Below are 27,720 nucleotides of genomic sequence, written 5' to 3' on the forward strand. Positions count from 1 at the left end.
TGGTATTCTCCTCACATGGTTCCATGATGGATTAAAGGTAAAGTATTGATTTCATGTGCATGAATCCACACTCACATTTTAGTTCTCATTCTTAACTGTATTAAGTAACTTGAGTTACTAGCACTATCGTTTATATGACACAAGAGTTTAGCTTTGTGTCTTAGAAAATTGAAGTGTATTTTCTTTTTATCGATTGTGACAATAGACTAACCTTTTTTCGCAAATTATCTTGAGCTTTTCTCTCAACAGAGGATCACAGGCTTTAAAATTTTTCAACACACATCAGTTAAAATGCCAATTACAAAGACATCCTGATTGTGCAAATGTGAAACAGTGGAAGGGTGGACCTGTCAAGATCGACCCATTGGCGTTGGTACAAGCTATTGAGAGATACCTTGTAGTTAGAGGTACTTTGCATATATACCTTTTCAATGAAAGTAATATTGAAAAATGCATGGGCTAGTACCCTGTTTAATTTTTTCTGATAAAACCTACACAGTAGGAACTTGTTTTCCTGCCACTAATGTATTGGCATTGTTGGACTCTCCTATAAGTTAACTGGTTATTTGAGTGATGAACTAATTTGCCATGTTGGAATTTCAGTAGAAAGAACACTCTGTGTTTGAGAATTTTCTTTGGTCTTTCTTTTCCGTGGATCAATATGTAACTTTTTTTAAAAAGTAAAATACCAGGTTAACCATTTATCCAATTGCAAGACATTTATTTGTCTGTGTGTATATTTAGGGTATGGAAGAGTAAGAGAAGATGATGAAGACAGTGATGATGATGGATCAGATGAGGAAATAGACGAATCTCTGGTAAGATAAAATGCTGATCATTTTTGTAAGATAAAATGCTGATCATTTTTGTAAAGTATGTTAGTCAATATATTACATACATTTACGTATATATATATATAATATATATGTACATCCCTAATGTGAAAATGCAAAATATCCTAAATTCTATAAGCAGAAAATTCCACACTTGGCCTTTTGAGGTAGCATTAAAAAGCAAGAGTACTAAAAATACTGTATAAAGTTTACTTTAAAGGTTATGTGTATGAAGGTGCATATGAAACATAAATTGAATTTTATGTTTAAACTTGGTCCCTTTTAAATTGCCTCATGCATAAGTATGCAAATATTCTTTTTTGGTGCCAATCCTGGGACTTGAACTTAGGCCTAGGCACTGTCCTAGAGCTTTTTTCCTCAAGTACAGTGTTCTACCACTTCAGCCACAGCTCTGCTGGGTTTTTTGCTAATAATTGGAGATAAAGACTTTGGTGTCTGGCTTCTAACTGTGATCTTCAGACATCAGCCTCCTAAGTAACTAGGATTATGGGCATGAGCCACAAGCACCCAGTGGAGGGGCAGAGGAGATCTGAAATACTGGTCCCAAAGCATACCAGATGAAAGTTACTTGTCATGCATAGGGTTTGGTGACTATCTGTGGTTTCAGACATTAACTGGGATTCTTGTACTGTGACCAGCAGGTGATATTGAACTCTATAAACACCAATGTCAGTAGCTAAAATAGATTTTGCTTGCTTTTTTAGGCTGCTCAGTTTTTAAATTCAGGAAATGTGAGACACAGACTACAGTTTTATATTGGAGAACATTTGCTACCATACAATATGACTGTGTATCAGGCAGTACGACAGTTCAGTGTACAGGCTGAAGATGAAAGAGAATCCACAGATGATGAAAGCAATCCTCTAGGGAGAGCTGGGATTTGGACAAAGACTCATACCATATGGCAAGTTTGAAAATCCTCCCTCCTATTCCTATTCCCATTCCTGTTGCTAGTCCTATTGCAAAACAGGAGTTCTACCATCTACCTAAGTCACTTTGCCAGCCCTGGTGTTTTGTGAACTTTGAAAATGTGTTATAGAATTCATACTAAAGTTATGATTGGTATTTGTAAGAAGAAAGGAGCTCTTAAAATATTTCATATATTGTATACATATATACCTGCTTCCTCAAATTCTAGGAAAACATATGATGGACAGTAGTAAATAATAATTTACATCTGCCTTTTTAATGCACTTTAGTCCCTAATTAAAACAAAATTTCTCCATTAAATGTTTCAGTAGATAATAAGAAGTTTGGCATTCTAGGTCCTTAAAGGCATTTGGCTATAGATTCCTGCATTTCCTGTTCATTTCTTTATTTATAAAGGAAGGCATTCTTCCGAAGCCATTCTTTATAACATTTTCCTCCTGTGATGCTATAGCTAGGTTGTGCAGTCTTTTATAGGAAGGTGTGTCATTGGTAATTCTCAGAATTCAAAGTAAGGATAGAGAGGGTAGTTTTTTGGGTTATTCTGGTAACTGCATGTTCAGTCTGTGATGTGGACTTTTGCCTTTGTATAATAAATTACACGTGTGTGTGTGTGTGTGTGTGTGTGTGTGTGTGTGTGTACATACAGCATGATGAAATCAAAAACATTTTGAAAAGTGAGAGGAAAGGGAATATGGTGGAGGGCGTGAATTTGTTCACATTATACTCTACATGTATGAAAATGCAACAGTGAAACAAATAATACATTTTGTTTGTATACTATCTGGTCACCTTAGGTACAAACCTGTAAGAGAGGATGAAGAAAGTAATAAAGATTGTGTTGGTGGTAAAAGAGGAAGAGCCCAAACAGCACCGACAAAAACGTCCCCCAGAAATGCAAAAAAGCATGATGAGTTATGGCATGGTAAGATGATGATTGGAGGGAAGTAGATGGCTATGCTCAAGGTGTTTTTGTTCTTTTTTTGGGGGGGGGGCGGGGTCTGGTCATGGGGCCTGAACTCTGGGCCTGGGCGCTGTCCCTCAGCTCTTCAGCTCAAGGCTAGCGCTCTACCACTTGAGCCACAGCGCCACTTCCGGCTTTTTTCTTTTTGCTTATGTGGTGCTGAGAAATCGAATCCAGGGCCTCAGGCATGCAAGGCAAGCACTCTACCACTGAGCCACCTTTTCAGCCCAGAGCTCAAGGTTTTTAAATTATTTAAATCTTGTAAAGTCTTTGACTATATCTTAGAAAACCTGTAGCAAACTATAAAATTTACACAATTAAATTTGTAAAGAGGGTTGAGGAAACTGCTTACTCTCAGGTTTTAAGAATTTGTTTTGTTGGTTGTGGGGCTTGAACTCTGGGCCTGACAAGTGCTCTACTCTACAGCTTGAGCCACAGCACCACTTCAGGTTTTCTGGTGGTAATTGGAGATAGGAATCTCAGGGACTTTACTTGCCCCGGGCTATCTTTGAACTTTGAACCTCAGATCTCAGCCTTCTGAGTAGCTAGGATTACAGGCGTGAGGACGAATGCCCAGCTCATGTTTTTATGAAGAATGAAACATTTCAATAGTAGAGACTTCTGGTCATTTGCAACCTGGCTGGTCCTTCATTTTTATTGTTAGTCACTATAATTATAATTTATCAGCTGCAGAAGGAATTAAAATGATTACAGATAATATAAAAACTGTAGAGTGCAGGGGCTGGGAAGGTGGCTCAGTGGTAGAGTGCTTGCCTTGCATGCCTGAGGCCCTGGGTTCCATTCCTCAGCACCACATAAGCAAAAAGAAAAAAGCCGGAAGTGGCGCTGTGGCTCAAGTGGTAGAGTGCTAGCCTTGAGCTGAAGAGCTTAGGGACAGTGCCCAGGCCCAGAGTTCAGGCCCCACAACCGGACCCAAAAAAAAAAAAACAACTATAGAGTGCAATTGCATTTCCTTCTTTATTTACATTTCCTTTTCCCCAATATCAATACACCAGGAAAAACTCTAGGAGTTGGGTTGTTGTTATATTAATGGGCCCCCTCCCATTACAGTGCCTTCCATACACTGCTTTCCTCTGTTTCACAGAAATAAGAGCATTGCAGCAAATTTGCTTTTTGTAAAACTAAGTTTTATGTAAAAGCTTCCCCCTGCCCTCCCCTCACACCCCCCCCCCCCTTTTCTTCCCATCCTAGGAGCTTGAATTCATAACCTGGGCACTGTCTCTGAGCTTTCTATAAAAAGCTTAAGGCTAGTACTTTACCACTTCAGCCACACCTCCACTTCTGGCTTTTTAGTGGTTAGTTAGAGATGTGTCTCATAGACTTCACCTGCTCAAGCTGGCTATATATGAAAAATCCAGGAAGTTTCTTTAACAGGCCACTTAAATGATTAACTTTATTCTGTTCTTGACTGTTGTAGTACTGCCTGTTTGTGATATAAGTGAAAGATGTGAACTGTGCACTGGAGGCTTGTAATCCTAGCTAGGATTACAAGTTAGGAGGCTGAGATCTGAAGTAGTTTGAAGCCAGCCAGCACAGGAAACTCGTGAGAGTCTTGTATCCAATTAATCAAAAAGGTAGAAGTGTAGCTGTGTGGCTCAAATGGTGGTAGAACATCAGCATTGTGCAAAAAGGGTAAGGGACAGTGTCCAGGCCCTGAGTTCAAGCCCCAGTACCAGTGCAGGCATATATATCCAGAGGTAAAAGAGTGTACTGGTTTTTGTTTGATTTTTTTTTTTTTTTTTTTTGGTTGTGGCACTTGAACCTCGGGGCCTGGGCACTGTTCCTGAGCTCTATTGCTCAAGGCTACTGCTCTATCACTTTGAGCCACAGCACCACTTGTGGTTTTATGGTGGCTAATTGGAGATAGGAATCTCACTGGTTTGCCAAGCACCTGTGGCTCAAGCCTGTAATCCTAGCTACTGAGGCTGAGATCTGAGGATCACAGTTCAAAGCCAAAGCTAACCCAGACAGGGAAGGCCTTTGAGACTCTTATCTTCAGTTAAACACCAGAAAACTGGAATTATTGCTGTGGCTCAAGTGATAGAGCGCTCCCCTTGAGCTGAAGAGCCCCACGACAAAAAAAAGAATTTTGCAGTCTTTCTTGTTCTTGGTGGTTTTGAAACTGGAGTCCTCAGATCTTAACCTCCTAAATTGGTAGGATTACAGGTATGAGCCACCAGTGCAGGGCAAGCATCTGTTTTTTTGCTTATATTTGGGTATGAGGAGAAAATGAAACTTTTATAATCTTGGGTTTTCTCATGTACAAGATAAAAAAAGAAACCATCTATTGATATGCTACCAATAAGAAGTAAATATAATTGCTGGTTTAGGGATAAGATGACTGGCTCTACTGGCTTAGCTATTATAGCTTTGATAAGAATTTAAAATGTAATCTTCTGTTTTCTAGATGGAGTGTGCCCATCAGTATCAAATCCTTTAGAAGTTTACCTTATTCCCACGCCACCTGAAAATATCACCTTTGAAGACCCATCATTAGATGTGATCCTCCTTTTAAGAGTTTTACATGCTGTCAGTCGATACTGGTATTACTTGTATGATGTGAGTAATGTCTACTTCTGAAATCCATATGGTCTGTTCATGACAAATTATATCATAGTTTAAGTTTCTATTTACTGATTGATGAATCTTGTCTTGCATGCAAAATGAAAACAGTGATTCATGTAAATTCAGGGATCCTAGCCCAGTGATATGCTATGTATTTAATCTGTGGAAACTTCTCTGCTCCTTCTTTTTTTCATGGCAAAAATTCTTACATTATTCTTGTGCAGATTTATTTGTAGAACATTGTCCAGCTATAACCCTATTAATTAAGCTGCAGATGGAAGTTGAGCATAAATTTATCATAGTTAAGATTATTCAGGTACATTTAAAAATCTAAATGTTTCTTTAGGGTACAAATTAACCAAATTTGTATTTACTGAAGTTAAGACGAAGTAAAAAGCTGAGTGAAAACTGGTATTTCCTGTGATATTTAATCTATATAGATAAGTGAAAAAAAAACTGGCCTTGAGGCAATATCATTGGCTTGTGGAGGTTGGTAGTTTCAGCCATTTATTACAAGAGTTGTTTGGGTTGGGACACAACAGTGAGGACATATATAATGGGTGTTGGAGACAAAAAAGGTGAATTCTTGGCACTCTGCATCTATTTGAGGGTAAAGGAAAAGATTATGACTATAATCTTGTTTACTTGTTCTTGTTTTTAACATTTTACAGAATGCAATGTGCAAGGAGATTATTCCAACTAGTGAATTTAATAACAGTAAATTGACAGCAAAAGCAAACAGGCAGCTTCAAGATCCTTTAGTAATCATGACAGGAAACATCCCAACATGGCTTACTGAGCTAGGAAAAACCTGGTAAGACAGTTACTTTCATGGCTTTGTGAATGTTGGTTTTAATACTTCTTACGGAAGTATCCTTATTATGCCTGATCAACTGTTATGTTCAGTCACAACTCAATGTAATACAGCTTTAGCATACAAACAGATTAGTTGTGTTGAGGCTGGCACTAGTTTTTCCTGTTGAATGTCTTTCTACATGACATGGGATGGGGAATCAAATCATAAAATTGAATTCCAAAAGGCTGTTTTTCTCAGAGCCTTTTGTACCAGAGCCTCTAGATTTTCACTGATATATACAGTGAGCACTGGTCAGGTAAGATAATTTTTACATTTCATTTATTAATTACAATGAAAGTTGGAAATTTGATATTTTTCTTTGCATAGATTATATCATTACAGGCCTGCTGCCATTGTTAATAGAATAAATAGAAAGCATTCAGGTCACTGTAGGAAGTACTTTTGACAGAAGTGTATGTCAAAAATCTACTAAAACCTGAATAAAGAGGCAGTAAGACCTTGTATCATAGGGCTGTAAGGCTACTTCTTTGAAAAGCAGAAGCTGCCTTTTAGCAGTTTTTGGTGGCTTCAAATGCTAAACTCTAGAAGGAAAATTGAGAAGAAACAAACTAGTTCTTGGGTATATGCAGTATGGGGTTTTAGCAACCATATGAGGCTATTGTGTTACACTTTCTAAAAGCTTTGGAGTAGATTAAAGATTGAGTAGACTATAAATTTAAGTGTAAGGCTTTGGAGATTAAAATTTAGATTTTATGTGGAAGTACTTAAGTTTTATTAGTCGGCAGTTAGAAATTTTAAGTGCTGTGGTGTATGATTGTGTTTCTAGTAATTTATTTTGATTTTTTTTTCTTAAATGGCTTCTGATTCTTATCCAGATAACAAGTTAATATTGCATCTTTTTGCAGCCCATTTTTCTTTCCTTTTGATACCCGGCAAATGCTTTTTTATGTAACTGCATTTGATCGAGACCGGGCAATGCAAAGATTACTTGATACCAACCCAGAAATCAACCAGTCTGATTCTCAAGATAGCAGAGTTGCACCTAGATTGGATAGAAAAAAAGTAAGTTTCTTCCAAAAATACCTAAACTGAGCTTTTCAAATTAATGGAAAAACTACAGATGGTCTGTGCCTAATTATGCCTGTTGGTTTTAGAGTTGTAAGTCACCACTGTATTTTGTCTCTTTTTATCACTTCTGTGTTAATTCTACTTTTCTATTAATCTGTTGAAACTGGTCTATGATTCTTCTTTAATCCTCTATTAAGAGTCCGCTAGTTCCTGAAATAGTTTCCAGTTTTTTTTTTAGTTACTGTAACTCTTATGATAAGGATGTTGATTCTTCATGCAATAGTAGGCTTAACCAGATCCACTTCTCTCCCTTAACATATTTTTCCCATTAGAAAAGTCTGAAACAGAATCCTGAATATATTTTGAGTCTCTATCCCAGGAAGCTCCAGTGTTGCTGACTTCATCTTCTGTGCTTCTAATCTTGGCTCCACAGTTTGGCTGTGAAACACAAGGCCCATATGATTCATATGTGACACCAATCTACAGTTCTGACCTGTACTTTCACTGATGACTTTTCTGTTCCACTCTCTCTTTTTTTTTTTTACTAAGGATTTAAGCTTCTCTTCCAGTTTTTACCTCCCAACTTCTTGTAGGAACCTCTTGTAATTAGAAGGGAATTGATTGTCATGAAAACAAGATGAAAAAGCAAATGCTATACTTAAAAAGTAATTGTGCTATTTCTATCTCTATACGTCCCATGAAGATTCCATAAATAGCAGTGTTACCCTGCTTTAGAAATGGTAGCAAAGTGTTATCTTCACGAATCTCATTAGGGCACATCTTCAGCAGTACTTGTAGGAGCCTTGTAGCTGAGAGCCTCTAGGTTTCCAGCTCAGCTATCTCACTTATCATCAAACCTATTTCACCATATCTGATGTATAAATTTGCCCAGGGAAATTTCATGAAGATAGTCCTTGATAATGTTGATGTTTAATAGAATTAAAGAGATCTTTTTCCTTTGAAACCTTAATTTTCTAACCATGCCATGGGTTCAAGATAAATTAGTAATTAGACTTGAATCTAGCTCTTCTTCATGTATGCAAGGATGCTGTCGATGTTTGCAGCAATGGAGCTACTAATAACATCTGAGGTTAAACTGATCAAATTGCTTAATTAATTATATTGTCCTTAACAGAATGCCACCAGTTTATTAAAGTGAATGTAGGTAGAGGAGTTGACTCACATCTCTACTTTCTTCATAGCGTACTGTGAACAGAGAGGAGTTGTTGAAGCAAGCCGAATCTGTAATGCAGGACCTTGGCAGTTCACGGGCCATGTTAGAAATCCAGTATGAAAATGAGGTGAGCTTATTAGGTCCAGTGGTTTTTAGCTTGACTTTTCTCTGGATAAAATGTCATTTAGGTTCCTTGTCTCTATGAAATTCTGAAAGCCATTTGGAAAATAATAGCTTAAAAACTAAGGTTTGATCTATTTTTCTCTTACTGATTTATTCAAGACTGGGGATCTACCTCTTGAGCCACAGATCCACTTTTAGCTTCTTGGTAGTTAACTGGAGACTTTCCTGTCTCTGCTGCCTTCAAGCCATCAAGACCTAGCTCCATTTTTCTTTTCTTCCAATGCTAAGTATCAGTCCCAGGGACCTTGTGCATGGTAGGCAAGTAAGTGCTCCACACTGAACTACGTTCCAGACTTGAATATATTTCAATTTTATAAGCTGTTCACATTTCCTCCCATTTGAAGTATGTATGTCCATATGTCCATCTGTCCAGTTGTTTCACATACTTATGCACACTTTTTTGTTTTGATCAGTTGTGAGGCTTAAACTCAGTTGCTTGGGCATCGTACCTGAGACTTTTTTGTTCAAGTCTAGTGCTCTGCCACTTTCAGCCACAGCTCCACTTGTGGTTTTGGGGTGGTTATTGAAGATAAGAGACTTTCCTGCCTGCGCTACCATAATCCTCACACCTCAGTCTCCTGAGGTTTATAGGTGTGAGCCAACAGCGTCTGGCCACACTAAATTTTAGTTTTCCTAGTAAATTTGCAGTCGTGTCTGATTTTCATTTGCATTTCTCTTATGGCTAATTATATAGATCACATTTGCATTTATATATCTCTGGAAAATTCTCCAAATTTTTGACATATTTTTCACATTTTGTTTTATTATGGAATTAGAGTCTGGAAGTGGCGCTGTGGCTCAAATGGTAGAGCGCTCGCCTTGAGCTGAAGAGCGCATGGAAAACGCCCAAGCCCAGAGAGTTCATACCCCACAACCGACAAAAAAAAAAATTATGGAATTAAGAGTCTGACTTTTGTGGATTCAAATGACTCATAAATATTTTATTACTGTCAGTTACGAAATATCTTTCCATTGTATTGTAGAACTTTTTTTTTACATTAGGCTTCTTTACAAATCTGAAAGATTATTGAAGTAATCAAGAAAGCTGCTCCAATAACTGATTGTTTCCACCGTTAATAAACATTCAGTTTACATGATGAACCTGGGTCAAGAACTTTTAAATTTTTATGAAATTAGTTTATTATTTTTCTTTTCTGCTTTTACACTTTGACAGCTTCAAAAATTTATCTCCTGTGGTTTTATTTTCACCCTTAGCCTGTGAGCCATTTAGTATCAGTACAGACTGGGTTTAAACTCAGGGTTTCAAACGTGCTACATGGCTACTGTACTGTACTCCACAGCTTAAGCTTTTGCTCTGGTTATTTTTGAATTAGGGTCTTTGCAGGCTCTGGTTTATGTCATGGGTTATCCCTCCTATTCGTGCTTCCTACCACAACTGGGATGTCAAAGCATGTACTCCCACATCTAGCTTTTTCTATTGAGATATTGGGGTCTCATGAACTTTTTTGCCTGTCCTGGCACTGCACTTAGCCTTTTCTCAGCCTCATAAATAGCAGCATACACATGAACCATGAACCATGACCCTAAGGTTTTAGTTAAGATATGGGGTCTTAAGAACTTTTTGCTTGGACTGGCTTCAACCCATGATGTCCTGTTTTCTACTTCCTCAGTGAGGTAGGATTATAGCCATGAGTGGGGTAGGGGTTAAGTTTCTTTGTGTATGTTGCCAGTCCTGGGGCTTGTACTCAGGGCTAGGGCACTGTCCCTGTGCTTCTTTTGCTCAAGGCTAGCACTCTACCCCTTGAGCCACAGCCACTTCCAGCTTTTTCTGTGTATGTGGTACTGAGGAATCGAACCCAGGGCTTTATGTATGCTAGGCAACCTACCACTAAGCCACCTTCCCAACTCCCCCCCCCCCCCCCCTTTTTTGAGAGGAGTCTTTTGTGTTTTTTGGTGGAGGTGAGGATTGTTTTTGTTCAATCTGTTAACTCCTTCATCCTTTTGGTTTGAAACACTGTCTCCATGTAGTCCAGACTGGCACTGAACTTGCCACACTCCTAGGATCATACACCTATATCAAGACCCGAGTCTTTTCTTTCTTCTCCCTTCTTTCTTCTCTTCCTCCTTTTCCTCCTCCTCCCTCTCTTCTTCCTTCCTTCTTCTTCTTCTTCCTCCCTCCTCTTCCCTTCTCCTTTCTCCTTCCCCCTTCCCTTCTTCTTCCCTCTTCCCTCTTCCCTCTTCTTTTCCCTTCTTTTTTAAACACAGGCAGTTATGTTCCCCTCAGCACTTTTATTTGGTGTCAGATACTATGACTCTTTGGCTTACTTTCTAGATTTCTCCATTTGATCCTACTATCAGAATTCTATACCATGTTACTTACTATAGTTTTATTATAAATGTTAATTAGATAGCATGAGTCGTCCAATTTTTTTCTTCAGAGTTCTTTAATACATCCATGTGAATTTTAGAATCCGCCTATCAGTGTAAAGTTTAATAGGAATTTGGTTAGGATTTTGTTGAATTTTGCTCAGTTTGGAGAGAATTGACATTTTTCAATAAAATAAAATAGTGTAGTTGTCTACTTTAGGGCTTTGATTTTTCTATGTTTCATATTTTATGTCTAGAAGTCTTTCTTGCATATGTTAGGTTAAATTTTCCCTAGAAATATATAAATGTTTCATGGTGTTGAAAGTGGTACTATTTCTTCCATTTTCAGTTTGTTGCTGGTTTATGGACAGTTGTATTTTATAATATCTTGGTTTTTGTGACAATCATAAACTTAATCTAGTTATATTTTAATAGATGACTTAGGATTCTTGTATCTTGAGAAACTTTTCTGTAAAGAACTAGATACTAAATATTTCAAACTTGTAGTAGGTCACGTAGCCTCTCAACAATTACTATAACCTGCCTTTATTAGGTGTGGAGTGATCATAGACATAAATGAGTATGGCCATGTCCCGATGAAACTTGATAGTAATTAAATTTGAAGTCCATGCCATTTTCAACATCTTCAAGGTACTAGTCAAGATTTTTTTTCACCTGTTTAAAAATATAACGGTTATTCTTGGTTTACAGACATTACAAAAGAAGACATAAGGCTGGAAGTATAATTTACTCAGTGTTAGCTAGCTGACCTTCATCTGTGAATCCTGTCATCTGTGAATTAAAATGTTTTACTTTCTAGTCTTTGTCTTCTTTTGAGATGCTTTTCAACAGGCAGGACAATATTCCAAAAGATTAAAGGAACAATTTTCTGTACATTTTAGTTTCAAAATACAAAGACAAAACTTAGGAGAATCTGACTTCTATGAAAATCTTCTTACATGGACTTAAACTTAACAGAGCTTCCACTTCATTGCCCTATCCTCATTTTTTTTTTTTTAAGATGTGTGTTTTTCTTTGTTTTGCCATTGTTTTTTCCCCCAATGAGGAGGATTGAACCTCGGATCTCCGACTAGACAAATGCTTTATCACTAAGCTATATCCCCAGCTACCTTTCTATTTTCTTTCTTTTTTTTCCCCTTTTTTTTTTTGGTCAGTCGTAGGCCTTGAACTCTGGGTCTGAGCATTGTCCCTCAGCTCTTCAGCTCAAGGCTAGTGCTCTGCCACTTGAGCTACAGTGCCACTTCCAGTTTTCTGGTGGTTTATTGGAGATAAGAGTTTCATGGACTTTTCTGCCTGGGCTGGCTTTGAACCACAATCCTCATCTCAGCCTCCTGAGTAGATAGGATTACAGCATGAGCCACCAGCGCCCGGCTACCTTTCTATTTTCTTATGTATAAAATGTGGGTGATAGTAGTCTAACCCAAACCTGTAGCTGAGTTCATTTATGTGATGAGTTAAAACAATATTTGACTCAGAGTAATGGATAGTAAATTTAGAAATTTAATTTACAGAATTATCTGTTGCTATCCCAGTAGCCTTAATCATGGCTTTAGGCATTTTTCCTTCTTGTTAAACTTTAGAAAGTATACAGTCACCAAAATTAAAATCTAAAAGGTGTTGTGTACTGAGAATTATGCTGCATGCTAGTGATCCAGATTCTAGCAGAATTCCCAGTGTTGTAGGAGAAGACACAGGACAAGGGCACAGAATGGCAAGTGAGTGGTCTTGTTTAACTAGTGAGTGAGGCTTTTGGGCAAGGAGTCTTGTCTCTGACATGTCCGGTAAAGGTGAAGAAGTGAGCTCTTGACTTGAGACCTTAGTGGAAGTCAAGGGAGGCTTCAGGAACCATCTTCCAGTAGGCTCAAAGAGTCAGGCTTTGGTGTCAAGGAACAGAAGTGAGTACTGTTCGGGGAGTGTTGGAAAGGAAGAAGATGCCAAATTGGATTGAGATCCTTGCCCATTGGAGTAAACTTGGACTTTTGGAATCTACTTGGATCCTTGGCTGTTGCTAATAGGATGTAGCTATTAAGTGTATACTCCGATTTCTTCTTCATAAGACTGCAAAACCTGGCTGGTGTAGTGGCTCATACTTGTCCCAGCTATGCAGGAGGCAGAGAGTATCTCAGTTCAAGTCTGGGAAGAAATAAAATTTAGCAAGACTTCATCTCAGCAAATAAGCCCGATATAGTGGTATGTACCTTAAATCCATAGGTAGAATTTCTATTCAGGCCACTCCTAGGTGTGTCCAACAAGTTTTAGAGCTCCTGGCTAACAAGTACAAGGCCTGGAGTTCAAACCCTGGTATGGGGGTAGAGACCTGAGTACTCTTACCTACTTGGTTGACTTAACTTTGTTTAAATATGCTACTTTATTTCAGCATTTTTCTTTCTGGGAATAAATTTTCCTCTCATCCTTTAGGGTTCAAATCAAATTGCATCTTAAATGAACTGTAAACTGGCTCAGAAAATTCTCACTGACCCTTCTGAGGGGCAATGTCTGACTGCTAGTGCAGAAATCAACTTCTTTGGTGGGTTTTACCCATTGACTCTGAAAAAGATTCCAAGATCTATCTTTATTGGGGAAAGAGAAGGTTCCCAAAACTTGGAAGTATTGGCTGTATTATGCATAGGGCTTCATTCAGGGTGTGAATCAAGTTAAGCTGTACAAATCAGGCCCAGCCAATTGCCTTCATGAACACTTCCTAACTAGTTTAAAATGTCTGATCAGAAATGGCACTTACCTTGAATTGGGATAAATTGGTAAAGCAAAGCAGGGAGCAATTCACCTAGTCTTCAAACTGTAAAGTTAGCCAAATCCTGGGGATTGAGGCCACCAATGTCCCAGCCTCCTTGACATGATGGAAGAAGTTTAGGAGCATGTACTGTGGAGCCTGTGGTTTTTAACCTACTGGCTGTGTAAAGGTCAGAAAAGTTGGCCTTGTCTACATCTACATCTCATCTATGGGTATAATTGTTTCCACCTCATAGTGTTAGGATGACCAACAAAATAAAACCTGTCAAACACTTGGAGTAGTACCTGTCATAGAGAAAGTTCTACTGTGGAGGTGTTAGCTTTGAGGGAAAAAGACTTGGTGTTAAGACAAATTCCCCATATTTTGTTTTTGTTTTGTTTCTAGAAAATAATGCTTTTCCTTTGAGAACAGAAATGAAACAAAATAGCTTATCTTTTTAATGGAGTGTCTATGAAAGAAGAAAGCTCCTATAAAGACTCAAAGGAAATACTTTTTTAAACACCTAAAATCGGTTTTATTTTTAGAAATAACAGTATATTTTTGTGCCAAAACTAGGACTTGCACTCAGGGCCTTGTGCTCTTGCCTATCTTTTTCACTCACAACTGGCAGAAATAAACAATATCTGAATGTAGGAAATACTTGTCAGTGCCTTCTTATCCTGGGGTAATTTTATGTTAAGGGAAGAAAACTTGTTTTAAGCACCATCTAGTGGATACTAAACATTACTACAACTTTTCTTTGCCTTGGTCATCTTCCTCTTGTCTAGGATTCAGAGGATAATAAAATATATGTAAAGTTCCTATCATTATAGAGCTTTTCTTTTAGTTTAGAAAGACACATACACATGTTAGCAAAACACACAAATACTAGACAAGCATTGTAAGAGAAGGTTAAAGAAGATAGAGCATGAAGACAAAGGCAGGCGGGTAGGGTAATCAAAGACAACATTTAAGCATAAGGGCGAGTCATTGCTGTTTGGAAGAATAGCTCTAGCAGCATAACGTGAGAATGAAGGTGATTAGAACTAAGTAAATGAACATGGAGAAGGTCAGCGAAGCTGGGGAAAAGAGGAGGCATCACAGAGTGCCAGGTTATGATAAGAACTTAAGCTTGGCTTGCTCCTACCCCCCTGTACCCCTGTCATTTTCCTATAGTTTGTATTGTGGGGAGAACTGAAGAGAAGCACCAATATTTGCTACAAAGTTTTGTTTCAAGCACTCATTGTGAGGTTTGATGCCATTTACTGTTGTAAAATTCTAACAAAGATATGGGAGCTAATGTAGTAGGATGGGAGTGATGTCAACAGGTCCAAGCCAACATTGTCTTGAATATCTGATAGACTGTCTCAGCTTTTAGGGCTAGTGTAGGTCATTTTTTACAATAACTATAATAATGGTAAAATAGTGCCCTAAGTAGCCCTGGCAGACTGAACAATGATATGAAGTTTTTATTAGCTCTCTCCCTTCTTTTACATTCTGGTGGAATCTTGATTAGAACATAAAAAAATGATGAGGCTGTGAATGCTACCCTGGTTGTTTTCATATCATATGTCATGGACTAGCGGTTTTACTAAAAGGGCTTCTAGTTTTGTTCCACATGCTAAGACTGAAAGAATGTTCAGTCAAAAAATTTTAGTAGGGGCTGGGAAGGTGGCTCAGTGGTAAAGCACTTGCCTTACATGCCTGAGGCCCTGGGTTCGATTCCTCAGCACCACAAAAGAAAAAAGCCGGAAGTGGCATTGTGGCCAAGTGGTAGGGACAGTGCACAGGCCCAGAGTTTAGGCCCCACGACCAGACCCAAAAAAAAAATTTTTTTTTTTTTTTTTTAAATATCTCTGTTGCCTCCTGGTAAACACTTGCTATTAGTTTTCACATTGTTAATACAAGAGCAGGTAAAAAGTACCATGATTTTATAGAATTTGGGAGTCATTCTGTTTCTGTTCCTTTTTAGGTTGGTACAGGTCTTGGGCCTACACTGGAGTTTTATGCACTTGTATCTCAGGAACTACAGAGAGCTGACTTGGGTCTCTGGAGAGGTGAAGAAGTAACTCTTAGCAATCCAAAAGGTAATTTGAGTTTGTGAGTCACTGAATTTGTGCTATTCAAGATCAGATAATGGGCCCTTACATTAAGGCTCATTATAATTAATTTCTGTTAATAGGACCATGTTCTTTAAGCCTTTTTTTTTTTAACCTGTTTATTAAATAGGATAAGACTTTGCAGCTCTAGAGGACTTCTATTCTCCAGTTTTGGCAATGTTAAATTTCTTACATGTTCTAAGTTACCAGGTTTTGTTCTTGTTTTGTTTTTTGTTTTTGGAAATATCATCTGAAGTTTGGTGAATTGCTCATTTTACAGGAAGCCAAGAAGGGACCAAGTATATTCAAAACCTCCAGGGCCTGTTTGCGCTTCCTTTTGGTAGGACAGCTAAGCCAGCTCATATCGCAAAGGTTAAGATGAAGTTTCGCTTCTTAGGAAAATTAATGGCTAAGGCTATCATGGATTTCAGATTGGTAAGTTTAGGATTGTTTGCTTTTCTACAATTTTGGTGTACAATGTTCTGTGAAAGTACCTCAGTTCCTGCACTCAATGCTGTATATTAGAGCACTCTTCTCAATCTTAAAGGTGCGTATGAATCACTTAGGAATTTAAAAATGCCAGTTCTGATGCAGAAAGATAGAAGTGAGGCTGTCCTACTTCCCAAAACAGAATTTTCATAGCCGCTTCCAGCCGTTGGCCCAGTCCTTCAGTAACCAGAGTCTAAAGAAGCGAGCATTGTTAAGGGTTGCTTTAATTACAATTTTGAAAGTATTACACATTACATTTCTAATTCAGTAGCAAAGCTATAATCATATGTAGCTCTACCTCATTAAATTTCTATTAGAATGCTCTTGTGAAAATAACCCAAGTAATCAGTGTTTGTGGAGGTTTGAATATTTCTGGACTTTTCTTATTTCCTCTTCTCACATTTTCTTAGATAATTTATCTGTATACATAAGACATTTTCATTTGCTGTCAAATTTACAAGCTTTTATTTTTAACAGAAAAATGGACTATTGTCAATTATTTTAGAAGTTAAATTTTCTAAATTTTAAATACAGTAAGTTCTCCATTTTAACTTGTTTCAGAATATTTAATAATTCAGACTGCAGTGGAATTAAATTGCATCTGCTTTAGTTCAAATAGAGTTAAATCTCTTTAAGGACCTCTTAGTGTTTCAGGGACTCTCTTATAAAGTGTATTATGAAGAATATATGTCTATCATTAAGGAAAAGTTCTTTTCTGTGTTTATGTTTAATTCATTACTATTTTCAATTTGTTACCATAATTAGGGCTCCAAATTAAGACTCTATTTCATGTAAAAGGAGTAATGATTTGTAAATAAATATCTTTGGGGGATTAATTTGGCCTTTTCAAATGACTTTTTTGAGTATCCATCAAAGATTTGAGGTAATCTAGAAGCTCATTGTGTATGACTACATTTTGCATGTTGCAATTCAGGTGGACCTTCCCCTTGGCTTACCCTTTTATAAGTGGATGCTACGGCAAGAAACTTCACTGACATCACATGATTTATTTGACATCGACCCTGTTGTAGCCAGATCAGTATATCACCTGGAAGACATTGTCAGACAGAAGAAAAGACTGGAACAAGATAAATCTCAGGTAGGCCTACAAGTGGACCAGTTCAATTTTGTAGAATGATGAAGCTTGTTAGATGGCTTATATTAAATGTAGTTTAAAATTTTATACTAGTATTTTGTTTTAAGAAATTGTTCAATATTTCTATTATACTGAACAGGTGCTGGACTTAGCTTCCTAAGTAGTTAGGATTATAAGCTGAAAATAAAAGAATGGCTGTTGGAGACCATTCCACAGTTTTGAGACTGATTTTCATCCTGTAACTTTGTGAGAGATCAAGATTGGTAGGATCACAGTTGCAAGCCAGTCTTACGCAGAAAAGTCTTAGAGAGACTCAAAAGCTGGGCCTATTGGCATGTGCCTTATTCCCAAATACAATGAGAAGCCTAAAATAGGTAGGTTAAACTTCAGGCACACACTCACAGGAAACCAGAACATATTTCAAAAATAATCAGCACAAAATGGCTGGGAGGCATGGTCCAGCAGAACACTTGTTTAGCAAGCAGCAGGCCAAGTTCAATCCCTTATACTGCCCTCCCACACAGAAACATACAGAGTGTCCCATGTATGATTTCCCAATGGACAAGATCATCTATTAATAACACCAAGCGATGAATAAACAGTTTAAGTTACATTTGATTGAACCCGTAAATATGACCTCTTGTTTATTCAATTTTTCATGGACAGATGCTTAATCCTATTAAATTCCTTTAGCATGTATTTGAACCATTGAAACTATATTCTTGGGACAATTTATTTCCAGAAAATGTGACTTCATTTAGAAATAGCCCATATTTTGTAATCTTGAGCTTTATATTATTATATAAACTTGAGTTATAATTTAAAAGTTACATTAGCAATAGCTCAATTGGGTTCGATCCAAATTTAATAGAAACACTTATTTCTAGAGTGGCACATTTGGCAATAGCTCTGTTTGTGCAGATAACAGAGTGGTTATGTAAAGCCATCTGAATTAGAGTAAGAGTAGCAAATTGAGATATTTTGCTTAAGGTAATTTTTTCACATTTCTTCATGAGACAAAAAGGAGTTTAGAGAGCTGGATAGGTTTTTAGAGTATTTTTTAATATTAGGTAGAAGATGATCTGTAAGGGGCTTATCTTACATATTGATCATTATTACCTACTATTTTGATTTGTTTTGGTGCCAGACCTGGGACTTGGACTCAGGGCTTGGGCACTGTCCCTTAACTTTTTGCCTCAAGTCTAGCACTATACTGGTTAAGCAATGGCTCCACTTGTGGCCTTTTGCTGGTGAGTTGGAGATAGGAGTCTTATAGACTCTCTTGCCTGGGATGGTTTCAAACCCATGATCTTCAAATCTTAGCCTCTTGAGTAGCTAGGATTACAGGTGTGAACCACTGGAACTCGGAGCTTAACTAATAGTTATTAACTGAAAATATAGTTAAGAGAAATTAATATTTAGAGTCTAAGCCCCCTCCCCCCCCCCCCTTTTTTTTTTTACAAGATCTGTTAGGTTGTTTTAGAATTGCTTAAGCTTAAACTTTACAACTTTTAAAAATAATTTTTATTGAAATTAAGTGATTACATAAATTACACAGTATTGTGGGATAGTGATACTTAAAGTCAAAAACACATTTTAACCTTCACGAGGCACATTGTAAACTTTACAACTTTTTAAGCTTAAACTTCCTACAGTCCAGTAAAGAATAGTCTGTTAAGTTACAGGACGAAAAAAGGAAGTAAAACTTGCAGCACTGTTTAAAGTACTTTACAAGTAATAAACTATGGGACAACTTTGTAAATTTCTAGGTACTTGTGACTGTACTGATTTTACAGATGAGAAATTGAGGGCACATAGGTTATGCAACCTGTCTGAGGTCACATATAACAACATGGACAATTGGAATTCAAACTCTGGCTGTATATTCTTGGAGCCTAAATTTCTCCACATTGTACAACTCTGTTAGTTATCCTTGTCTCAAACATAGTATGTTACCACAGCTTTTTCACAAGTTCCCTTTTGATATTTGTTATTCTGTTCTTTTTCTTAGATCGGTTTAAATATATAAAATGCATAGCACATATTACACTATAGAAGTTGGTTTAACTGTGCTGAATGGCTCAGACTATGAAAACTGTAGCATTCTGAAGTAACCTATCCTGTTACTTTATAAAATACACAGACATGGGACAAGTTGTCCTGGCTCAGAGTCTACCTGAAAGTGAAAATTCTCAAAATAGCCAGCCAATGGTAGCTCACACCTGTAATCTTAGTTACTCAGGAGACTGAGATCTAAGGATGGTGGTTGGAAGCCAGCCTAGGCAGGCAAGTTTCAAGTAAACAATCCAAAAAAGCTGGAAAATAGAGCTGTGGCCTAAGTGGTAGAACACTAGCCTAAGCTCAGTGACAGTGCCCAGGTCCTGAATTCATATATGGCAAATAAGCTAAATGTTCAGCCTTTAAGGTAATACATTAGGTCTAAACTAAAATTCCTTTTGATTATATCCAGTAAGTATTAATAGATTATAGATTTCTAAATAACAAAAAGACTTGCTAGGTGCTATCTCTTTGCTTTTTTGCTCAAGGCCAGGACTACCATTTGAGCCACACCTCTATGTCCAGGTTTTTTGGTTGTTAATTGGAGATACCAGTTTTACAGACTTTCTTTTCTACCCAGACTAGCTTTGATCCCCAATCTTCATACCCCCCAGCCTCCTGCAAGTGCTAGCATTAACAAGCATGAGCCATCAATGGCTGGCCTACACTTTAATGTAAACAAAATTAGTATATATAGGCCATGATGAAATCTGAGACTTTTTAGGGGATACCTCAGAATAGTACAAAGAAATTGTGTTGTGATGATTTCTTTTTTAAAGACAGTTTTTTATTAATTAATTTACTAATTCTCTTTAAGTAGCTGTACAGAGGAGTTGGCCATTTAACAACATAGTTTATGAATACAAAATACAATGTGTCTTGATCAGTGTCATTCCTTTCTTTCCTTTTTTTTTTTTTTTTTTTGGGGGGGGGGGGTCTGGTCGTGGGGCCTGAACTCTGGGCCTGAGTGCTGTCCCTCAGCTCTTCAGCTCAAGGCTAGCACTCTACCACTTGAGCCACATTGCCACTTCCGGCTTTTTTCTTTTTGCTTATGTGGTGCTGAGGAATCGAACCCAGGGCCTCAGGCATGCAAGGCAATCGCTCTACCCCTGTTGTGATGATTTCATAGATGCCTAAGGCGCACCTTGAACAAGATCACCCCCTCTATTATGTCTTAGCATACGTTACTTACACATATTTTATTACGGTATTTCCATAATATTTCAATCATCTCAGTTCCTCTATCCTTTCCTCCACTCCCCTCTCTACGTATTTCAATTATCTCAATTTTTCTGTCTTCCTTTCCTCCATTCCCCTCTTTCTAAAACGATTTCAACAAGTTTCATTGTTCGCTTTTAATACATGTAATCTGCTTCAACCATATTTATTCTTTCATCCTACCTTTGTGTCTTAGGCATTTTTAAAGTGAGTAGTAAAGACTGCATTTAACATTGATTATCAGGATGTGACTCAGGTTTTCTTAGGATTCCTTGGAAGCTTTTTTCTTTTTTTTTCTTTTTTTTTGGGGGGTTCGGGGGAGGTCCGGTTGTGGGGCCTGAACTCTGGGTCTGGGCGCTGTCCCTCAGCTCTTCAGCTCAAGGCTAGCGCTCTACCACTTGAGCCACAGCGCCACTTCCGGCTTTTTTCTTTTTGCTTATGTGATGCTGAGGAATCGAACCCAGGGCCTCGAGCATGCAAGGCAAGTGCTCTACCAATGAGCCACCTTCCCAGCCCCGGAAGCTTTTTTCTACCATAGCATTTCTGTATGATTACAAATTGCTTATGCCTCAGACACTGAAGTAGTAGTATAATACAGCATTTCTTGGATTCCTTAGATGAGTTTTGCAGGGGGAAAGTTAGTTAACATGACTGGACAGTACATTGTCTATCTTTATACAATTTGCTGTCTTACTCAGTTTTTTGTTTATATCTAGTGTAGAATGAATGAAACGTTGGCTTCTGGAGCTCACTTGCTTCAGGTTAACCTTTATGCAAACCATTGTGTACTTTCTGTATGCCCAAAGTAACAACTTGTCAGTGTGGAAGATATGCTTCCTTTAGTTGTTTTCTCACAGTAATAGATTCTGTGGCACTTGTGATCATTTTTTATTCACGCATAGAGTTTGACCAAAAGTAAATAAATACATGAGTGAACAAGTTAGCAATGGAACTCAACAAGTGTACTAGGATTCTTTTGTAAACTTAAAAGTATGAGTGTAAATTCTTCTGCCTAACACCTTTCTTTTCCTTTCTGAAAGACCAAAGAGAGTCTACAGTATGCATTGGAAACACTTACTATGAATGGCTGCTCAGTTGAAGACCTAGGATTGGATTTCACGCTGCCAGGGTTTCCCAACATTGAACTAAAGAAAGGAGGGAAAGATATACCAGTCACTATCCATAATTTAGAAGAGTACCTAAGAGTATGTAACCATATGGCTTTGTGTGGGGGTCAGGTGGGCTGTGGTGATAAGGGATTTTGCCTATTATTGTATCCTGTGCAAAAGAGAGGAAAGAGATTTCACTGGTGCAGTGGAATACAGGCCAGGGTCATTTGACTTGAGCCCTTCCACACCCTTGGTACCACTCAATATTGCTTTTTAAGTTTTTTTTAGAAATAAACCAGCTGTTTGTTGATTATCTTGGATAACCTATACTCAAACTTGAATGCAACATAATAACAGCTTATTTTCCTACTTTAAGAAAAAAGATCACCAGGCACTGGTGGCTCGCACCTGTATTCGTGGCTACTCAAGAGGCAGAAATCTTGAGGGTCATGGTTCAAAACCAACCCAGGCAGGAAAGTTTGTGAAACTCTTTATCTCCAGTTAACTGGCAAAAAGCTGAAAGTAAAACTGGGGCTTAAGTTCAAAAGTACTGGTCTTGAGCAATAAAGCTAAGGGCAAAAGCACCTGAATTTAAGCCCCAGTGTGGACACACTCACAAGAATTGCTTTCTTTTGCCTTTTGGTTTCAGGTGCCTACATGTCTAGGCATTGCCTATTTATAAGAGGTACACATTGCAGAATACTTGTGTTCTCAGAACTTAACAAGACTTAACAGTTGCTAATTGTGAATCTTTATACATTAATTATACTTTATTATTTCGAGAAAATCTCTTATTGGGTAAGATAGTGTTGATCCTATAGTAGAGAAGTTTTATACACGTGAAGTTTTAAAACATACCAAATACAGATGCAACATCTTTTAAGTTGTTTTTTTTTTTTTTTTTTTTTTTTAACTGATGACCAGATTACATATTAAACACCTGACCTCTTACACTTTTTTACAGGAAATAAATAATAACATATACATTTGTTGTGATTTTCTTGTTGTTGTTGTTTTGTTTGGGGGTTTTTTGCTTGTGCTATGGCTTGAACTCTGGGCCTGGTTTCTGTCCCTGAGCTGCTTTTGCTTAAGGCTAGCACTCTACCGCTTGAGCCACAGTGCCACTTCGGACTTTTTCTGAGTAGTTTATTACAGATGATGTGGCTTAGTGGTAGAGTGCTTGCCTAGCATGCATGAGACCCTGGGTTCAATTCGTCAGTACCACATTAAAAAAAACAATGAAATTTTTAAAAATTAAAAAGAGTCTTATGGACTTTCCTGTTTGGGCTGTCTTCAAACCACGATCCTCAGATCTGTTTACTGAGGAGCTTGGATTACAGGTGTGAGCCACTGGTGCCCAGCTTGTTACTTTTTAACGTGATCCAGAAAGTTATTTTGCTATATATTAAATAGTAAAAAAAAAAAAGGGGGGGGGGGGAGGGGGAGAAAAAAAAGAAAAATTGAAATCTTGTTTCAGTTTTTAAAAATAATTTTCTTTTTGCAGCTGGTTATTTTCTGGGCACTCAATGAAGGTGTTTCTAGGCAATTTGATTCATTTCGAGATGGATTTGAATCCGTTTTCCCACTCAGTCATCTTCAGTACTTCTACCCAGAGGAGGTAAGTCATTTCTTATAATTTCTAGTTCTTTACCTGTAATTATCTTAATGGAATATTTTAGTGTTATGTAACCAAAGACCTCATTGTTCCAAAACCATAGAGGTTTGAGAGCCAGGAGGGGAATTTCAAGCAAGACTAGGAAATTTCCTGAGCAAGAAACAGTATTAAACTAGGCATCTCCTCCATGTGATAGAGTAAAACATAGCATCATCTGTTGACTGAGACCCACCCCCACCCCGCCCAGCCCCATTCTGCTCCATGAGGAATGGGATAACCAGAGCTGCTTATGCTTTTTTTAATGAAACATTTTGTGACCCAGGTTAGTCTTTAAAGTTTTAAGGAAGTATAAATTGGTTGTTGATAGATGCATCTAAGAATGGAAAAAGATATGTGTGGGTTTTGGTTTTTGTTTTTGTCACCATTTATACTGAGTGTTTTAAGTCATCTTTTGTCTTTTTTTTAAACTTCACCAATATCGAATGGCCCATAAATGTGTTAAATTCCTCTTATGGGAAGCTTTTTTATTTTACTTTTTCATACTATTTTTAGAGTATTACATCATTGCCTGAGTCTGGAAATTTTGAATGACTTAGCATTTTAAGCTTGATTTATTTAGTTAGTAGTGGGGCCTGGACTCTAGGCCTAGGTGCCGTCTCTCAGCTCTTCAGCTCAAGGCTAGCACCTTACCACTTGAACCACAGTGCCACTTAAGACTTTTTCTGCTTATGTGGTTCTGAGGAATAGATCCCAGGGCCTCATGCATGCAAGGCAAGCACTCTACCACTGTGCCACCTTCCCAACCCCACTTGATTATTTTTTATCCACTTTGATTTACTGCTTATTTAGGCATGTACTGTACTTGGTACCTGTAGGCACTTTGTGGTACTGAAATTGAAAGTAGCAAGTGTGGCTTGTAGGACTGAGTCCCAGTTTTCATCATGACCAGGACTTCATGCTTGACCTTATCCGAGTTACTATATTTGATATGATAATGACTGATCTATAAAACTTGGATAGGATAGCAATTTTATTACATAAGGTAGCAGCAATGAAACAGAAAGTTAGGTGCCTCATAATCATGCACATAGTAGTAGGTACTAAACTTCATTTTCCACAAATTGGATTTTCTTTATACTTGTAGCCTTTTACAATAGATAATCAGGGGAAAAATGGCTAAATTTAAAACTGCTGTTAGGTTTTTCTAAGGCCAGAACAGAAAGCCATTTGTCTCACTTTGTGTAACTGGCTGGCTGCCCTTGAAATCTTCCTGCTGCAGTTTCGTGAATGCTGGGATTGTAATTGTAAGCCACCATGTCCAGCAATATTTCCAGTATTCATCCTGTAATGTCTAGGTTGGTCCTCATGCAAACAACCATGTGATATAGACCTACCTCAACCCCTCTTTTGTTTTTTTGGCCAGTCCTGGGGCTTGAACTCAGGGCCTGGGCACTGTCTCTGAGCTGCTTTTGTTCAAGGTTAGCAGCGCCACTTCAGCTTTTTCTGTGTATGTGGTACTGAGGAATCAAAATCCAGGGTTTTATGCATGCTAGGCAAGCATTCTACCACTAAGCCCCTACCTGTCTTTATAAAATAAGACCTGCCCATTTGCTTAACTTTCTTGTCCACTTACCTTTCCCACTCAGTTTTACAATTTTGGACTTCTATAATTGTATATACCATGTGTACACTTTCGGTTGTGGTACCTGTACTCTGGGTCTGGGCACTGTCCCTCAGCTCAAGGCTAGCATTCTACCACTAGAGCCACAGCGCCACGTCCATTTTTTTCTGCTTATGTGGTGCTGAGGAATCAAACCCAGGGCCTCATGCATGTGAGGCAAGCACTCTACCACTGAACCACCTTCCCAGCCCCATGTATACACTTTTTTAAAGCCAGGATTCATAAAGTCTCCATGATTGGAGGTAGATTTGCAATTCAAAGCCTCTAAAATAATGAGAAGGGTTAAAATAAAATCCGATTCAAGGTCTGTATCAGACTCTTGTGATTTGAGGTTAAAGACTTTTCTTAATAGAGTCCCTGCAAATGTTAATGCACAGTTAAAGAGAAAATAAAGACTCTAATAATTTAGACAGAATCCCTAACTGCAGGTTTGGTACTGAAAGATACTGTTAACTTGGTACAAGTATGCCTTTATTTTCACATAGGTGTACAGATACTTTATTTTTGGTAATTCTTTATCCTTTATCTCAAAGCTGGATCAGCTCCTCTGTGGCAGTAAAGCAGACACTTGGGATGCGAAGACGTTGATGGAGTGCTGCAGGCCTGATCATGGCTATACTCATGACAGGTAACCACTGGCCTCTAGGGTGCATGTGTTTAAACAATGAAAGTTTATTTGTGGAGGAGGGCACCAATGGCTCAGACAGGCAGGCTAAGATCTGAGGATCACAGTATAAAGCCAGCCCAGGCAGGAAAGTCCATGAGAGTCCCTACCTCCATTTAACCACCAAAAAGCCAGAAGTGAGCTCAAATAGTAGAAGCTAGTCTTGAGTACAAAAGCTCAAGACAACACCTGAGCCTTTAGTTCAAGCCCTGTGACTGCGTATGCACACGTGCACTCACCGGGATGCGTGGGTATGCACACATAGGGACATACACAATTTATGGGGGGGCTATTGTTAAATTTATCTGCTAAAAGAGGCTCGGAGACCTTTTACTTTGTTTCTTTTAAAACTTTAAAGGTCCAAAGGTTTTTTTTAATATTTCTGTAAGGTGAAACAGGTTTAATTTTACTTATCCACTGAGTACACAGAGATTTCAGCTGTAACAGAAGAAAAGCAATTTTATTTTATGGCGCATTAATTGTAATGGGGGTTCACATGTAACCATATTTAACACTGATAATATAGTTATTAACAGTTTCAAGTCAGAGTTGATTAAAGGTTGTACCTTATACAGTGAAATAATTTTGCTTTATTTCTTTTTGCTATAGTCGGGCGGTGAAGTTCTTGTTTGAGATTCTCAGTAGTTTTGATAATGAGCAGCAGAGGTTATTTCTCCAGTTTGTGACTGGTAGCCCACGATTGCCTGTTGGAGGTGGGTACAGTTTTGATGCTTAGTGTTTGTTATATCTATGGTTTTGTGTGTGTGTGTGAGAGAGAGAGAGAGAGAAACAGAGACACAGAGAGACAAAGAAACTTCCTAACAGTGTAGATGCTTTTTTGACTTAGAGTTCCTCTTAATTATTCTGATGTTTCTAAGCTTTCAGTTTAGTAGTACAAGTAAGACCATAACTGGCAGGAAAACTTGAGATAGTCTTAAATTTACCAAAATAGAATTACTAATGCTCATATAATGCTGCTTCAAATTTATTGTTTGTACATTTTAGCTGACTTAGATGATCAGCTCCTTTGTTGCAATAAGAATCCAGGGATTCTAAAAATTCAATTCTAAAAATTAAGTTAAAATAGTATGCTTCTATAAAACCAGGAGACAGAACTGTTGCCTCTGTTATGTCATGATTTTTTTAAATGGTTGCAAAAGCAGGTTTCATACAGTAAATGTGTTACAAGTATAGTTGCCAAGCAAGAAAAAAATCCTAGTGTATGTGCATGCTTATGTTAATATTTTAACATCAAAGCAGTGTAATATTTTCTGAGAAACATTTTTTAATTTGCCAAGTTTCTTGAGCTTTGTTATTTTTTTCCTCATTAGGATTTCGGAGTCTGAATCCACCTTTGACTATTGTCCGGAAGACATTTGAATCAACAGAAAACCCAGATGATTTCTTACCTTCTGTAATGACTTGTGTGAACTATCTTAAGTTGCCGGACTACTCAAGCATTGAAATAATGCGTGACAAACTGTTGATAGCAGCGAGAGAAGGGCAGCAGTCATTCCATCTTTCCTGATCACAACAAGAAATCAGTGTCTGCCTGTTACAGCAAAAGAAAAACAAATCATGATTTCTTTTCTAAATGTATCACCTGGGTCAAGGAAACATGTTACGCCTTCTTGTTGTAGGAAAAAAAGACTTGCAGATTATAAAAGAGATACTTGGTTGATATTCATTAATGGCCCCATGGACTTAAAGTGATCAGGCCCTAAAATGTTGTTGTGATGAGGTTTCTTTAGCAAGTTCTTGTTTAAATTATCATTTATTTGATGAGTGAAGTTTTTAACTTGCTTTGCTGTGTGAAATTTAAAAGGGATGTTTTTCCAGGCTGAACAATAAATGTCGCTGTGCAGTTTAATTCTGGGCTGTGTGTATCCATCTAGCTAAGTCTGCAGTTTTGTTTTCTCCAAAGACAGCTCGTGTACATAAAGTACAGAAATTAAAGCTCACATGTATTTGACAACTGTAGTTCAGTAGATGGGCTCTATGCTTTTCACTTTCTTCTAATTCTCTCTCCCTGACTCTG

The 27,720-nt window shown here is 37.8% G+C and overlaps 1 protein-coding gene across 23 annotated transcripts in view; it reads left to right on the forward strand.

The window, feature by feature from the left end:
• Trip12 (thyroid hormone receptor interactor 12) overlaps nucleotides 1-27,254 on the forward strand; it is a 125,754-nt gene extending 98,500 nt beyond the window's left edge. For 15 of the 23 annotated variants that reach the window (XM_042678956.1, XM_042678965.1, XM_042678958.1 and 12 more), the window contains 16 exons: nucleotides 235-407; nucleotides 745-818; nucleotides 1,559-1,758; nucleotides 2,579-2,706; nucleotides 5,174-5,325; nucleotides 6,003-6,145; nucleotides 7,054-7,210; nucleotides 8,419-8,517; nucleotides 15,626-15,740; nucleotides 16,033-16,187; nucleotides 17,176-17,340; nucleotides 21,654-21,818; nucleotides 23,227-23,340; nucleotides 25,552-25,646; nucleotides 26,292-26,395; nucleotides 27,014-27,254. In XM_042678956.1, the coding sequence (XP_042534890.1) occupies nucleotides 235-407; nucleotides 745-818; nucleotides 1,559-1,758; nucleotides 2,579-2,706; nucleotides 5,174-5,325; nucleotides 6,003-6,145; nucleotides 7,054-7,210; nucleotides 8,419-8,517; nucleotides 15,626-15,740; nucleotides 16,033-16,187; nucleotides 17,176-17,340; nucleotides 21,654-21,818; nucleotides 23,227-23,340; nucleotides 25,552-25,646; nucleotides 26,292-26,395; nucleotides 27,014-27,210 (2,236 nt within the window). In that variant the 3' untranslated portion in view covers nucleotides 27,211-27,254. Of the gene's footprint in view, nucleotides 1-234; nucleotides 408-744; nucleotides 819-1,558; nucleotides 1,759-2,578; nucleotides 2,707-5,173; nucleotides 5,326-6,002; nucleotides 6,146-7,053; nucleotides 7,215-8,418; nucleotides 8,518-15,625; nucleotides 15,741-16,032; nucleotides 16,188-17,175; nucleotides 17,341-21,653; nucleotides 21,819-23,226; nucleotides 23,341-25,551; nucleotides 25,647-26,291; nucleotides 26,396-27,013 lie in introns of those variants that run through there. The other 8 variants (XM_042678960.1, XM_042678963.1, XM_042678964.1 and 5 more) reach the window with 3 other exon arrangements.
• The last annotated feature ends 466 nt before the right edge of the window (nucleotides 27,255-27,720 follow it).

This window comes from Dipodomys spectabilis, unplaced genomic scaffold, assembly GCF_019054845.1.
Source record: "Dipodomys spectabilis isolate Male_0828 unplaced genomic scaffold, ASM1905484v1 ptg000051l, whole genome shotgun sequence".
Classification (NCBI taxonomy): Eukaryota; Metazoa; Chordata; class Mammalia; order Rodentia; family Heteromyidae; genus Dipodomys; species Dipodomys spectabilis.